Below are 13944 nucleotides of genomic sequence, written 5' to 3' on the forward strand. Positions count from 1 at the left end.
CAGTGACAAAGTTACAGAAGCTGCTTTTAACGCATCAGGTAACTGGGTTGATAATGTGGAGGTTTGCTGTGATCAGACTGGAGCACACTGTCTTTAGCCACTCATTTAACCTCCACCAGTCAATGTGGAGATTTAAAATGATCAAAAAGCGTCACCTTAAACTAAAAAGTGAACATTTCTGCGGTAAATGCTTCGTGGAAATTTGTTTTTCTGTATGTATGCACCTCAAAGCACACCAAACAATCAGACATTATATAAAGATATTACACGGCTTTATTGAATACTCGATTCTGATTGGTCAATCAAAGCGTTCTATGGTCTGTTATTTCTTTATAACAGACCGTTGCTATGTACATCAGACCGTTGCTATTGGACTCTGGAGGACCATTTTTGTGTCAAATTATTGATTCCTTAACTAAGTAGCCGTGTAATAGGTGCGATAATGTACAGCTAGCAGGGTTTATTTCACAACAATGACCCACTCACTGTACATTATCCCTTATCATATAACACTGAATGTATCACACATTAACACTGTAAGAGGAAAAATAAAAAAATTGATTCTTGCTGATGCTGCAGTTTCACATTAAACATGAGGCTAATATCAACAAATAATTCAATGAAATTGTTTCAATTGCTTTGGAGTTTCTACACATTTCATAGGGCCTGCACACACAACCTGATAAGTACGGATGGGTATTTATTTACTGTAAGCATCATCTTCTTTGGGAACTAAGAAAGGCCACCATACAGTTTTGATTGTGTTGTCATGGATACGGGCACCTTCATCCATCCAAAATCGTCAAACATTCAGTAGCAGTCGACGACAATATTGCAGCAACATTTTTTGAATTTCAAAATAAGTACACCAAGGCACTTAGAGTTGTGTAAATCAACAATATCTGTCAATCATTTTTGACATACTTATCCGTTAAGGCAAATACATTTGACTTTGGCATAATGGCTTTATTCAAAATGGTTTCCCTGTCCTGTCAGAAAAATCAACTCATGTTGAGCAGCCATGTGAAAAGCAACTTAAACCAGCTGAAAATGCTGTTTTTACTCCAGAGGTTCAACATCTCACCTTGCTGCAGTGATGTAGAAGTGTACCTCAGTGCACCGTGACATCACTGTTTGGGGTGGTTACAAGTGTAACAGAGCATACTTGTGATCACAAACACTCAGGAGTGATACACACTTGAAACGTTCAACCACAGGAAGCAGTGAAACACTTGTTTTCAGCATGGAATTATTAAGTCACTCTTTTAAATGAAAGTGGTTTGATTAAAAAATGGCTTCCTGTTTCCACCTACGTATTTTAAAGGGATAATTCGGGTGTTTTTTAAGTGGGGTTGTATGAGGTGCTTATCCGTAGTCAGTGTATTACTTACAGTAGATGACGGTCGGCATGGCCAAAGCCACCAGACTCCATTGAAAAAAACTGTAATTTTACCTCACAGAACACAGGAGTTGCTGGTCTACCGCTGCTTCGATTGGTTTATTTGTTTGTGCTATTGTGAGACTTTGTTGAATCCGAAATAACCAAAATCACACAATAACACGAACAAACTCACCGATCGAGACAGCATTAGACCAGCAACTTCCATGTTCTGCGAGGTAAAATTACATTTTTTTTCCGATGGAATCTGGTTTCTTTTTGCTTAAACATAGATAACGGCTTCAGTTCCCTGTCGGAAACATAGACTGTATAGCTGTCTGACAGCGAAGTAAACCGGGGGAAATATTCTAAACATAGTGTACACTTAAACTGATATTGATTTTTTTAGGTGTGTCTTTCTTTTAGGTGACCAAAATACATTTTCCACAGCAGTACATTGCTGCAACCGTCATCTACTGTAGGTAATACATTGACTCACTCACATCAACCCCACTTCAAAACACCCGAACTATCCCTTCAGATCTCAGCAGCTAATAGGTATAAATTCAGCATGATGCTGAATTTACAGTATGGTTCACTGTTGTTGATTTGAATGGGAATACCTCACTTTAATGAATAGCAAACATGTCAAACCTCACGTGGCTCCAAGTCTGTTGTGCAACAGCAAACTAAAGAATAACACAACATTAGAACAATGTGTTAAATCATCTCTGTGGAAAGAGTCTTTTATGGTTTCTCAAAGAACTCACATGTGAGGATGATGTCCATTATATAGTGAAGCAGGTTAGCTAGGCACATACAGTTCCCTTTTCCTCTCCAAGAGGGAGGGCAACAAAAGACCGCCACCTTTTCCTGGTCGTGGAATCAACGCAGCCCTCCTCTCTCAGTGTCCAAAGCCTCCCACACATCAGCACTCACATTAACATCATGCAAATACACTTTGAAAATATAGAATTCATTGGGTTAGGGTATATATTTATATAGATTTATACATACATATAAATTCATATACTTTTAAGGAATGTTAATCTATTTTGTTGTGTATTTTTTTCTCCTTACAAGGTACAAAATAACTTTCCATACTATGTAACACATTATATAATCAACATATTAAAAAAAACACAACTTATCAGTCCTTTTATCATCTTTTAGAAAAAAAAATCCATAATAAAAATAAGTTCTATGTTTTTTTCTCACTTATATCTTACAATATATTTTCTCTCTGTCAAAAAACACACGCACACATGTCCCATTTTTGTTTTGCGGTTTCTCTTGGCAGCAAATTGGCGGCGTTGAAACTGAATGTGTACAAAAAAAAAAAAAAAAAAAAATCACATAATGGTGGTGCTCATGAACGTTGAAAGATCTCAGAGCGACAGCCTCGTTGACGTGTAGAATTCACAAAATGGCAGCGGTGGGTGTTGCAAAACAAACGTAACAAACGGTGCTGTTACAACGGGCACTTGGAGCAGCCGCACTCCAGAGCCGTTTCCATCTCCTCGGAGTACGAGGTGCCGTCGGTGCAGCGGAACACCGCCTTCCTCCTTCTGTTTTTGGTGACGCCACAGCAAACGCCCGGGGGTGCTGCCGCCTGGCAGGATCGGGGACAATCCATGCGGGGAATCTTGCTGGTGGACGTGCACGTTCTCATCGGGTGGTGGCGCTTCAGCTGCTCCCTCAGCATCTCTCCTTGACATGTAAACTCTGGACATTAATGGAGAAAGGGCATAAAACACACATTATAGACATTACACTGATATTTGTCAAATCTTGGCATGATGTCCATCTCCTCCTTTAATATTCTCCATTTTACCTGTGTCACAGGTAGTCCCGGTGTACCCCGGCTGACAGTGGCAGACGGGCTCTCCTGCCTCTGACACACGACACTCCCCATGTCCACAGCGCTGCCCCCTGCAGGCTGGAGGCTCCTGCCGTCGATCACAGTACTGACCCTGGTAGCCTGTAGTGCACTGACAACTGTAGGACTGACCCTTCGGCACACACAGACCATGAACACATCTGGAGTGAGAAGAAGGAAAGAGGGAAGACAGGTTAGAGTTATGTTGGGGCAGATGTCATTAACATCTTTGTTTTCAGTGTAAATGGGCAACTACTGCAGCATTAGGGTTAAAGGACGGGTCCACTATCTTTTTTTTAGGTTTTTATATCGACTTACCTGCTGCTCTGACAGGTGTTCGGTGCTGTCGTCTGGTCACACAGGGCCCCGCTGCGTCCTGGAGGACAATCACATGTTACGCCCGTCTCTCCGCCCTCCCTGCACGCACCCTGGGCGCACACACTGCAGGAATGACACCCGGCGAGAATGCCCTCACCCTGGTGAAGAAAAGGAGGAAAATACTGTCATGGGAAGCCGAGTCAAAGGGCATTTTAATGGTAATAGAAGAGGAGATGGACATCATGCAAAGATTTGACAAATATCAGTACAATGTTTATTATGTGTGTTTTATGCTCTTTCTCCAATAATGTACATGATGCAGCTTTTTTCCCCAAAACTAATCCTCCCTATGTAATTACCTTGCCCTCGACCCCTTGTGGACGCGCTCCTCCTGCGGCTCGGTAACTCAGGTCTTGGGGCTCCCCGTTGATTCGGACATTGTGGATGCATCCGTTAAAAGCCTGAGGGGAGCGTTCAGGGCCGGGTCGTAGTCCTGAGGCCACCACCTGAGATGGTACACCTGGGGAAGCGGAGGAGAACAAAACAGGAAATTATGGAAAACGAAGAATGTGAATAAAGAGGCATGAGAGTTGAGAGAAAGGGGATAAAAGAATGTGATGAAAATAAGGGAAACAGAGAAAAAAGAAAACAAATTGAAAGGCAGATTTCTTGATTAATACGCTTCACTCATCTCTGGTTTCATTCTTGATTGACTCTTATAGTAAAATATAATGTTCCAGCAAGAAGCACAGCTCTCACTATTGCACAACAACATTATGTTTCTTTCTATTACTTGAGGAAAAAAAGGCTGACTGTTCTCAGGGGCGTGTCTAGCCCCTTTTTGTGAGGAAAAGTTGAACAAAAACAGTTCTCCATCTCCTCACCACATCCCTCGCTGGGCTTCAGTGTGTGTGTGTGTGTGTGTGTGTGTGTATTTGCATGTTGTGGGCGTATTTGTATGTAGCTGTACATGGCCAACATGTGATCACAACCACAAAAAGGCAGTAAAGGGCAGGAAAAAGTACATTCTGCATGTTCAGAACATGTGTCTATAGATGTATGTATAAATGGGTGTGCATACCTCCTATGTAAAGTTGGGTGTTGTGGTCGACGGAGGGCTGGCGTGCTAGCTTGCCCAGGCTCTTGGGGGCGCCGTTATCCACCACCAGGCTCAGTGAGCGGTTCTGAATCAACAGCTCGACCGTGTGGAAAAGCCCGTCATTCACTGACTCCACGCTGTAACACACACACACACACACACACACACAGAGAAAGAAAAAAGGGAAAGAGAGATTGTCAGTATGGTTCCTATTATGATAAATTACTGTTGAATTCTACACCAGACAGGAGAATTAGGGAGGAAAAAAACATGATAGAGCAAATTGGAAATGCCAGACACAAAACAGACTCCAAACATTTCTTTTTCTTGTTTTGTTGTGTTTGCAAATCGACCAAACCAAATGAAAAAGAAATTAGGGAAATCTGTGTTGAAATGTTATTCTCAGACGTAAAACAGACTGATTACATCCTCTATGCAGCGTTCTTTTGGAGGAGATTACAATGTGCCCTTGATCTAGGCTGTGGTTTCTAAACATGGGGGTTGAGGGAAATTTATATAATTTAATGGCCAGACCATAGAAATAGAATAGGAGTAGAACGTGCATTCCAATTCAAATCAACGTAGCAGGATGGTCATATATCCTAGGGCTGTCAATCGATTAACATAATCGCTATTAATCGCACGATTGTCCATAGTTAATGCGATTAATCGCAAATTAATTTTTTTATCTGTTCAAAATGTACCTTAAAGGGAGATGTGTCAAGTATTTAATACTCTCATCAAAATGGGAGTGGTAAAATATGCTGCTTTATGCAAATGTATGTATATATTTATTACTGGAAATCAATTAACAACACAAAACAATAACAAGAAGTGTCCAGAAACCCTCACTAGTACTGCATTTAGTATAGAAAATATGCTCAACTCATAATATGGCAAACTGCAGCCCTACAGGCAACAACAGCTGTCAGTGTGTCAGTGTGCTGACTTGACTATGACTTGCCCCGAACTGCATGTGATTATCATAAAGTGGGCATGTCTGTAGAGGGGAGACTCGTGGGTACCCATAGAACCCATTTTCATTCACATATCTTGAGGTCAGAGGTCAAGGGACCCCTTTGAAAATGGCCATGCCAGTTTTTCCTCACCAAAAGTTTGTGCAAATTTGGAGCGTTATTTGGCCTCCTTTGCGACAAGCCAGTATCTTCACTCTAGCTTTAAAACTGAGCCTGCTACAACCCAAAAAATTGCAAGTTGCGTTTATACATTAGAGAAATTAGTGGCGATAAAATTAATTTGCATTAACACGTTATAATCGTTAACTTTGACAGCCCTGATATAAACTCACAGACTCACTGAGGTGAAGTTTTTGCAGTACCAGCTGAACCAGCAATGGAGTAGTAACGTTACAAAGCATATAGAGCCAGAGTAAATGAGTAAAAATGAGCTGAACATCGAGCCGCTGGGTCTAACGGCGCCTCCGCCTCACTCCCCGCCGCTCCAGAAAAGGAGCCGGCGAGCTGCGACCACACTTTACAGCCCCACTGACGTGTTTTGTCACCAACACAACTAACAACAATCGCCATTGTCTTTTGTCCAAGTCAAATGACCACGGAAAACAGTTCAATGTCCTTTGTGCCAGACTCAACCGACCAAAACGCTTGTGTTAAAGAAAGAGACTCTCTTACTAGAGCACTAATATTATTTTGGTGAAATAAATGTTTCCACTGTAGAGGAGCCTGCAATGAACCAGGATCGTGACCTTTTGCACCACGTCTGACCCTGGGAAGAAAGCGTGTGTGAATGTGTGTGTCTGAGATTCCCCACTAAGTGGTTTGTTGCTGGAGGGGGAGACAGACAGCTATAGAGACAGTGGTTTGGCACAGCCGAGAGAGAGAGAGAGAGTGAGAGAGAGAGAGAGAGAGAGAGAGAGGTAGATGGCGGGGTGGTAAAGACGACTGTGCCTCCGTTCACCCAAGTTATTCCTTCCCTGAACCCGGAGAAAACAAGCAGAACATCACAAAAGAACAAGTGAAGCCACTCTTTCCGTTGGTGGTCTGCTTCGACTCCCACAGCTCAACATGGAGACAATACATCTCTTTGTCTGCAGCCATTCATTGGCTAACTAGCTAAGGAGCCTCGAGTGCGCTTCGATTGACAGCTGTTTATAGAGCGTTCAGATTACAGGGATGTTACATTAACAGCCAATGGAGCGGGGTTGTGAGTTCTGGAGGTGGGCCAGAGGGATTGCCGTAGAAAATGCTGACAATACAAAAGGAGAAAAACAGGGAGCGGAGCAGATGCAGTAACACTAGAAGAAGAGGAAGGAGAGGGAGATCATCACGATTAAAGAGATGGAGACAAAGATTATGATGGGAAAGAAGGAGATGATGGAGATGAAGCAGACGGTAGTGATGTTACGCGCTGTGCCGAGGCTTCGGAGCGTGTGTTGAGTAATCCAGGAAGTTTTCTGTGAAGCGCGTATCGAGGCTTGTATCGTTTTAGACCAATGACGTCATTGAAGACTTCCAAAGCCGAAACACAGTTGAGAAATTATTATCCCTGAATAAAAACAAATTAAATCTCCCCTTTATCATTTTGCTATAGTTACACAAGCACATTCACTGCCCTCTGCCCGGTTAAACCACTGCAACACATCTGTAATATATCTGCCTGTTTTACACTCTTTGACCAATAGATGGTTTCGTTTGCACACAAAGCCCAGATGAAGCCTCGTGAAATGAACCTTTTGCGAATCAATTTGCTGCAGAGCTTCAGCGCTTCATGACGCTTCATCTCGCCATCACTAGCAGACGGAATGAAAAAGAAAATAAAAAGGGACTGAATATGCAAAAAAAAGATAAAATAAAGAAAAATCATATTTCCCCCCCAGCTGTAAATAGTCATGAAGTACAACTGTGCACGTATACTGTTGGTGGGACCTTTTTCAGAACATGGTATTCATTATTAATTATTGATTTACTTTGCATTCTCTCAATGTGCCATATTTGACTTGTAATACAACAAATTAATTAGATAAAAGTTTAGAATCAAATTACTTTATGATCAGAAAATGCAAATCCGAAAGGATTAATATGTTGTTGACATAGATGAGTGACAAAACCATTTATGCAATCAACAATGGCAAAAAACAGACAAACAGTTCTTCTGGACATCAATCTAGTTCAGCACATAGCTGGTGGTTTCTCTAATAAGAGCTCCTGCTTCACTGTAGACTCAACACAGACACATACATGTTTTCCATTAGGAGCCATGTAATTTAATAACGGTCTCAAACAAGCACAAATAATGGTCCGCTAGCCTGAAAGATTAGCTCTCTATCTCACTACCCTCCTCTCTATCTTCACTTTGTATTCCCTCACTCTTCTCTTCCATACATGTCCTATCCTTCTCTTTGTTCCTTTCTTTCTCCACTTCTTTCTCCCTAATTTCTTCTCTTATTGCTCTGCTGTGTCCTCCTCTCCCTCCCTTACAGCAGCAGTTTCTACGTCTTTTACTCCTCTAAGGCTCCTCTGCTTTCCTTCTAGAAGCACTTCATCCCTTTTTAAATGTATCCAAGTGTCTGGAAAGTTAAATCAAACAAGCAGCTCACATGGCAGAGGATTTTTTTTGCACACCTCACCCACTCATTTTACACACAGACGCACAACCTTGTACTTCTGTCTTTGTAAGGACACTTATTGACATAATGCATTCCCTCGCCCCTTACCTTAACTTTAACCATCACAACTAAATGGCTGACCCCAACCCTAAACCTAAACCTAATTCTAACCTGAAGCTTAATGGTGCAATGTGTAGGATCTGGCGGTATCTAGCAGTATCTAGCGGTGAGGTGAGGAGATTGCAACCAACGGAAGCCTCTCCCGTGTGCCAAGCGTGTTGGAGAGCTACGGTGGCCGACGCAAAAACGTGAATGGCCCTCTCTAGAGCCAGTTGTTGTAAGAGCAGCGTAGGTCATTTTGAGTGGTGAAGCAAGAGAGAGAGAGAGTGGCGGCGACGGCAGCAAGTAACGTTATTGCGTCCGGCCAAAGCAGGAAAAGTTAACAGTGTTTGATTTGTCCGTTGTGGGCTACCGTAGAAACATGGCAGACTCCGTGGAGAGGACCCGCTCCCTATGTAGATAGAAACAGCTCGTTCTAAACTAATGGAAACACAACGATTCTTATTATCAGGTGATTTAACGATAAAGAAAACATACGTATTAATATAATATTCCATTTGTGCCATTAGATCTCCCTACATGTTACACGCTGATCCTTTAAAAAAGCCTTTGAAGGTCTGTCCCAAAGTGAGGATTGGCCAAAATGTCCTCACTTTGATGGTCTAAAACTCAGATTGGTCCTCTCAAAGATAGCTGAGCTGTGGACCTGCTGTGACACCGAAGCTCCACCGGGTGGCAGTAGATGACTAATGCTTTAGTGCTTCCATATCCGAGCAGCTCCCAGGCCTGCAGGGGAGTGTGTGTGTCTGTGTGTGTGTGTGTGTGTGTCTAGTGTTTGCCAATATCAGTCTCCATCAGTGCTTTGACAAGTGGACGTTTTCCAGAACCTCACTGAGACGTGTAAATATACAAACATATTAATACATATTATCTTTATTAACCACATGTTTAAGTATATATTGTTGTGGATGCTGCGCGAGGAGGATTTGTACTTTTTGGATCAATATATATCTGTGTGTGTGTGTGTGTATGAGCGCATACGCCAGTGTGTATTTCAGGTTGTTTGAAGTCGACTGTGTGTGTTGGCCTTGTGTTTCAGTAAAAGGCAGCCCATTATGGAATTCAATAAAAAACAAACACACAGCCGTAACAGATTTCAACTGCCTCTCTCTCTCTTTCTCTCATCATGTTTCACCCAAACCCACAAGGGACGTCAATTTCCTGTCAGCCCCGAATCAAATACACCCTGAATGAGCACATACACACACAAATAAACTTCCCCCCCAAAAAAAGAACTTCCTAAAAACCAAAATACTGGCGTGTTTTTAATATAACTGAATCAAATACAAACCCAGCTGTAATTACAGGTCGTTGACTGTATCTCAAAGTGAAAAAAAAAAAAAAATACTTGGATCAAAAAACAACCACGCAGATCCACTTACACTGTTAAATCTAATTAGGCACCGCTATCATTTACTTACTATGTCTCTAAACCACATTTGTGGTGTGTGAGTGTGTGTATGTATGTGTAGTCTTTACACACTAAACGTGCATGTGTGTGTGTTTTGTATGTATTTGCATGTTTGTGAGTCTGTACGTGTGTGTATGCTTCCATGCGTGCATTTATGAGCATGTGTGTCAGTCTGTGTGTGTGTGTGTGTGTGTGTGCGTGTGTGCGTGTGTGTGTGTGTGTGTGTTTAGCCGCCCAATCTGATTAAAATGATGTTCAGCAGACAGACATCCCGGTCCCATATTGCCGTGGTAACCTCAATTAGTCATTGCTGAGACGGCAGCTGCTGAGCGGCGAGCTCCTTCACTGTTTTCTTTCTTTTTTCAGCTTTCATTAAAACCGGACGGCCGGTTCAGATGAAATTTGTACTTTTCGGGAGTGGATTCGTAGCGTTTTGATGTCGACCTCTAGGAATGAGTGCTCTCGGTGTTTCAGGACTATAATGTTTCAGTATTAGAACGTTTGATTTGCCTCTGAGCGTTTTAAACCTGTAATGTTCGAGGATCGTCTGTTTGTTTTAACCACAGCTCGGCGGTTTTTAAGAGTCAGATTCAGGTCACACATTCAGTCACTTTACTCATCTACATCTGGGAATAAAATCATTTTGTAAGACCTGTTTCTAAGTAGAAACTGTATGTACAAATTGTATGATTGTGACTATTGATAGGCGTTTTCGGACCAATCAGTTCTGGGGAGCTCCCCCGAGAACAACATATCTTCAAACGCTTTTTTTCTGTTTGCAATCGCACCGCCAGTAGGAGCGCTGAAGTGACTGTCGCTGCTGGCTAGTTCGCAATGTTTCACGAACTTAGCTTTTTTAGTAATATAAGAATAAATAAACAACTCATATGCCACAGTCATATAAACAAAAGCAAAAGAAAGAACCTTTTTCCATTTATTTCGTTAAGAACTGTTGTCTGTGTTTTGTGTTGTCTGTTGTTTACACGGCTAACAGGTTTTTAAAAATGGTGGTGCTCCACTGGCTCATTGGTTCAACCAATCACCGTACACTTTAGCCACTCACGTCACCTCATGTGCTGGGTGAGTACCTATTTAGAAGTAGGAGCTAAAAGTCCCTCAAAACGGCGAACTAAGAACTACGATGGTTCCTGGTTCTTGCGGTGCGGACACAATAAAAACGGGGTTCTTAGAACTATGAAAAAGACACAATAAAAGGAACAGCTGCACAATGTTATGAAAAGCATTGTAACAGTCCCGCGAAAAACTTCCTCATGTTACTATGCGTTGCAGAAGTGTTGATTCAACTTTGTAGTGCTTCTATCCAACCTAGTCGCCAGAAAAAATGTTGGCATTGGATGTTTCTGCAAACCACGGATACGTTGAATGGCGACGTTTCTGAGCCAAAAATACGTTTCATATCACACTTGCAGAAACGCAATGCCACGTGGTTAACGTTGTGAAACGATTGGCTTAGGCAACAAAACTACTTGGTTAAGGTTAGAAAAAAGATCATGGTCTGTGTTAAAATAATGTAACAATGTCACTTAAAAAAACGAACAACGCAACAGAACCCCTATAGTTAGGTTTATAGGAAGGAAAGAACTACATGGTTGGGCTTAAAACTACTACCTTCGTTTCTCTGTATCCCTTTCCATCTTCTCCTGTCCAATCATCCATCATCATCCCTCCTCACCCTTCTTCCGTGTCCTCTTTGTCTCCTGTCTGTCCACTCATCCATCCACCCATCACTTCCACTGCCTCCACCTTTCTGTATCATCCTTCTCTCCTCTCATGTACCCATCCGTCTCTACATCCCTCCCTCTGTTGCTCGCTGATGAATAACAGTAGATGTGCTCTCTCTGACCCGCTGGGAGATTAGTGTGGCATTAGTAAAGGGCAGCACATTAATACGCAACAAACACACACACACACACTCTCTGTCCTACACACATACACACATGTTCATTTAACACCGGGCATGCATAACCACTCTCATCTGTTGCTAATGAGGGCATAGTGAAGGACTAGTACACCTTCTCCTATCTCTCTTTCTGTCACTCTCTCCCCCGCCTCTTCTTTTTTTCTACACATCCAAAGCTCACCCACTTGTACCCATCTCTTTTTTAATTTCATTATAATTCCCTCTGCTTTCCACCACTGCATCTTTTGGCGTCCCAGAAGGAGAGTGGTGTGAAAATAGTCAGAAAACACAGCTTTGTGTACGTGTGTACGTATCATAACAACGGCTTGTATATCCGCCGTCCTCGGTCTTCCAGTTACCCTTTTTGAATGACGAATACAGACTACCACTACCTGCTGGTAGGGAGAGATAGTTCATCTCATGCAGGCGCAGAACCTATGTGGTAGTTTGCTGTTGGCTGTAGTCTTTGCGGTGTGTTCGAGTGCAACTTTTTGGCCAAGACAAAGGCAACATGAGGTGACGCAACGGACGGCCTTCGTCGCCGCTAGTTGTCTAGTTGTTGCTGGTGTGTCTGGGCCTTTAACCTGATCTTCTAGACACACAGGTATAGTATCTAACAATCAAAACCTCGCACAATATCAAACCTGTAAGTCAAAGCCAAATCTTAACTGTTAAAACTGAGGTGACTGATTAATTTGCCATTTTACCAGCGTTAGTTTTACATTAGTATGTCGTGGTCTGGCTCCATTTCAGCTCGTCGTCAAAAACTGGCTTGAACATAATGCCCTTCCTGGCTCTCTGGTTTCTACACCAGATAACCAACCAAGGGATCGCTCAGAAACATCCCAGGGACTGGCACCGATCCCTGGCCCTCTGTTTGTACGACCGCAGTAACTGTACGGACCAGCGCCATGTTCGATATCTGCCAGAATTGCTGTGCTCAGATTGTGGTGGTTAAACAGTTACGCCATCCTGGACAGTATCAGTTGAATGGTGGCAGGACGTTCTGCTGTGCCTGCCTGGCCATGCGGTTTGAGTCCGTTTACAATGAATTTCCAAATTAGGGCAGATAAGATAGGCCATTTGCAATGCTCAGACTCATGCAATCAAAAAGATGGCACATACAAAGGAATACATCGAGGCTTGTGGTAAAATGAGCCCCAGGCCTGGAGCTGGGCCTCGTCTCCTTCCAGACTGCTAATGCTAAACATAACATAGAGACAGTGTTTACTTAGTGCTTAGCATTGTGCTCAGACATGATTCGGTTCTATGGATCTCGGTTTCTTTCTCTCGCTTCCAATCTGCGTTTTATCTTTCTTGTGAAACCTTCTCATGTTCCTCCTTGTGCTCCATTTGTGTCTTCCAGTTTTACGTTTTCTTTATCTCTCCTTCAATCTTTCCTTTCTGTGCTACTGAACACCTTCTTTGTGCCCCTCTGTCTTCATCTTTTGCACTTTCTTTCTGCTTCTCGGAGTGTTTCTTGCACTCTGTCTGTCTGCCTGTCTCCCTCTCAGGCGTGGCCCTTGTCAAGTTAACAACACCAGACAAGGATAATTCCCTGACTCACTCTGTGGTTTACTTTTCCCCTCTGCTCTTCCCCCTCTTTCACTCCATCCCTCTTGTCATCCCTCAGTCCTCTTTCATCCATCCTGCCGTTCAACCGTGTCTCATGGTCTTTTCATTTCGACTGCTTCTATCCATCTGTTTTATCCCTCCTCCCGTTTCCTCCTCTGGCGGCCAACCTATTCCACCCAGTTATCTCTTTATCCTGCTTGTTCGCTGCTGCCTTCCGCCCATCATCTGTCCTCCATCTATCTCTCTATCTATGTCTGCCTGTCAACGGATCAATCTGTCTTTCTATGCATCCCTACGTCCCTCTGACCGTCCTCTCCTCCTCTCTCCTACTCGACCTTTTCAACCCCGTCTCCACCCCTCCCCATCTGTACCAGGTAATTAGATCAAGCCCATCGTTTCATTCTTTGTTTCCTTCCTCTCTAACCAGCCCTTCCTCTACTTGCCTTTCGCAATGCGTCATTATCGTGAACACTAGCATATATAAGTGGATTCTACTCATCTACCCACCCATATTACAAACCATCATTCGAAGAAACAGAATGGAAAGTCGACAAACTACAGCAAACAGCAAACTAGACGGAATGACAAGTTGTTGTTATGGCCAACAGACGACCTCTTGGCATATATCCGCCCTGCCAGGGTCTCCTTAAGCAGGTGATG

The 13944-nt window shown here is 42.9% G+C and overlaps 1 protein-coding gene across 1 annotated transcript in view; it reads right to left on the reverse strand.

Annotated features, from left to right (window-relative positions):
• Window positions 1-2098: 2098 nt before the first annotated feature.
• Window positions 2099-13944, reverse strand: part of slit3 (slit homolog 3 (Drosophila)) — a 300273-nt gene continuing 288427 nt past the window's right edge. Inside the window, exons 34-38 of the mRNA XM_037780827.1 lie at window positions 4657-4811; window positions 3935-4095; window positions 3576-3733; window positions 3213-3418; window positions 2099-3103 (exon numbers count right to left, since the gene is read on the reverse strand). Coding sequence (XP_037636755.1) covers window positions 2850-3103; window positions 3213-3418; window positions 3576-3733; window positions 3935-4095; window positions 4657-4811 — 934 coding nt within the window. The 3' untranslated portion in view covers window positions 2099-2849. The remainder of the gene's footprint in view (window positions 3104-3212; window positions 3419-3575; window positions 3734-3934; window positions 4096-4656; window positions 4812-13944) is intronic.

Source organism: Sebastes umbrosus, chromosome 9 (assembly GCF_015220745.1).
Source record: "Sebastes umbrosus isolate fSebUmb1 chromosome 9, fSebUmb1.pri, whole genome shotgun sequence".
Classification (NCBI taxonomy): Eukaryota; Metazoa; Chordata; class Actinopteri; order Perciformes; family Sebastidae; genus Sebastes; species Sebastes umbrosus.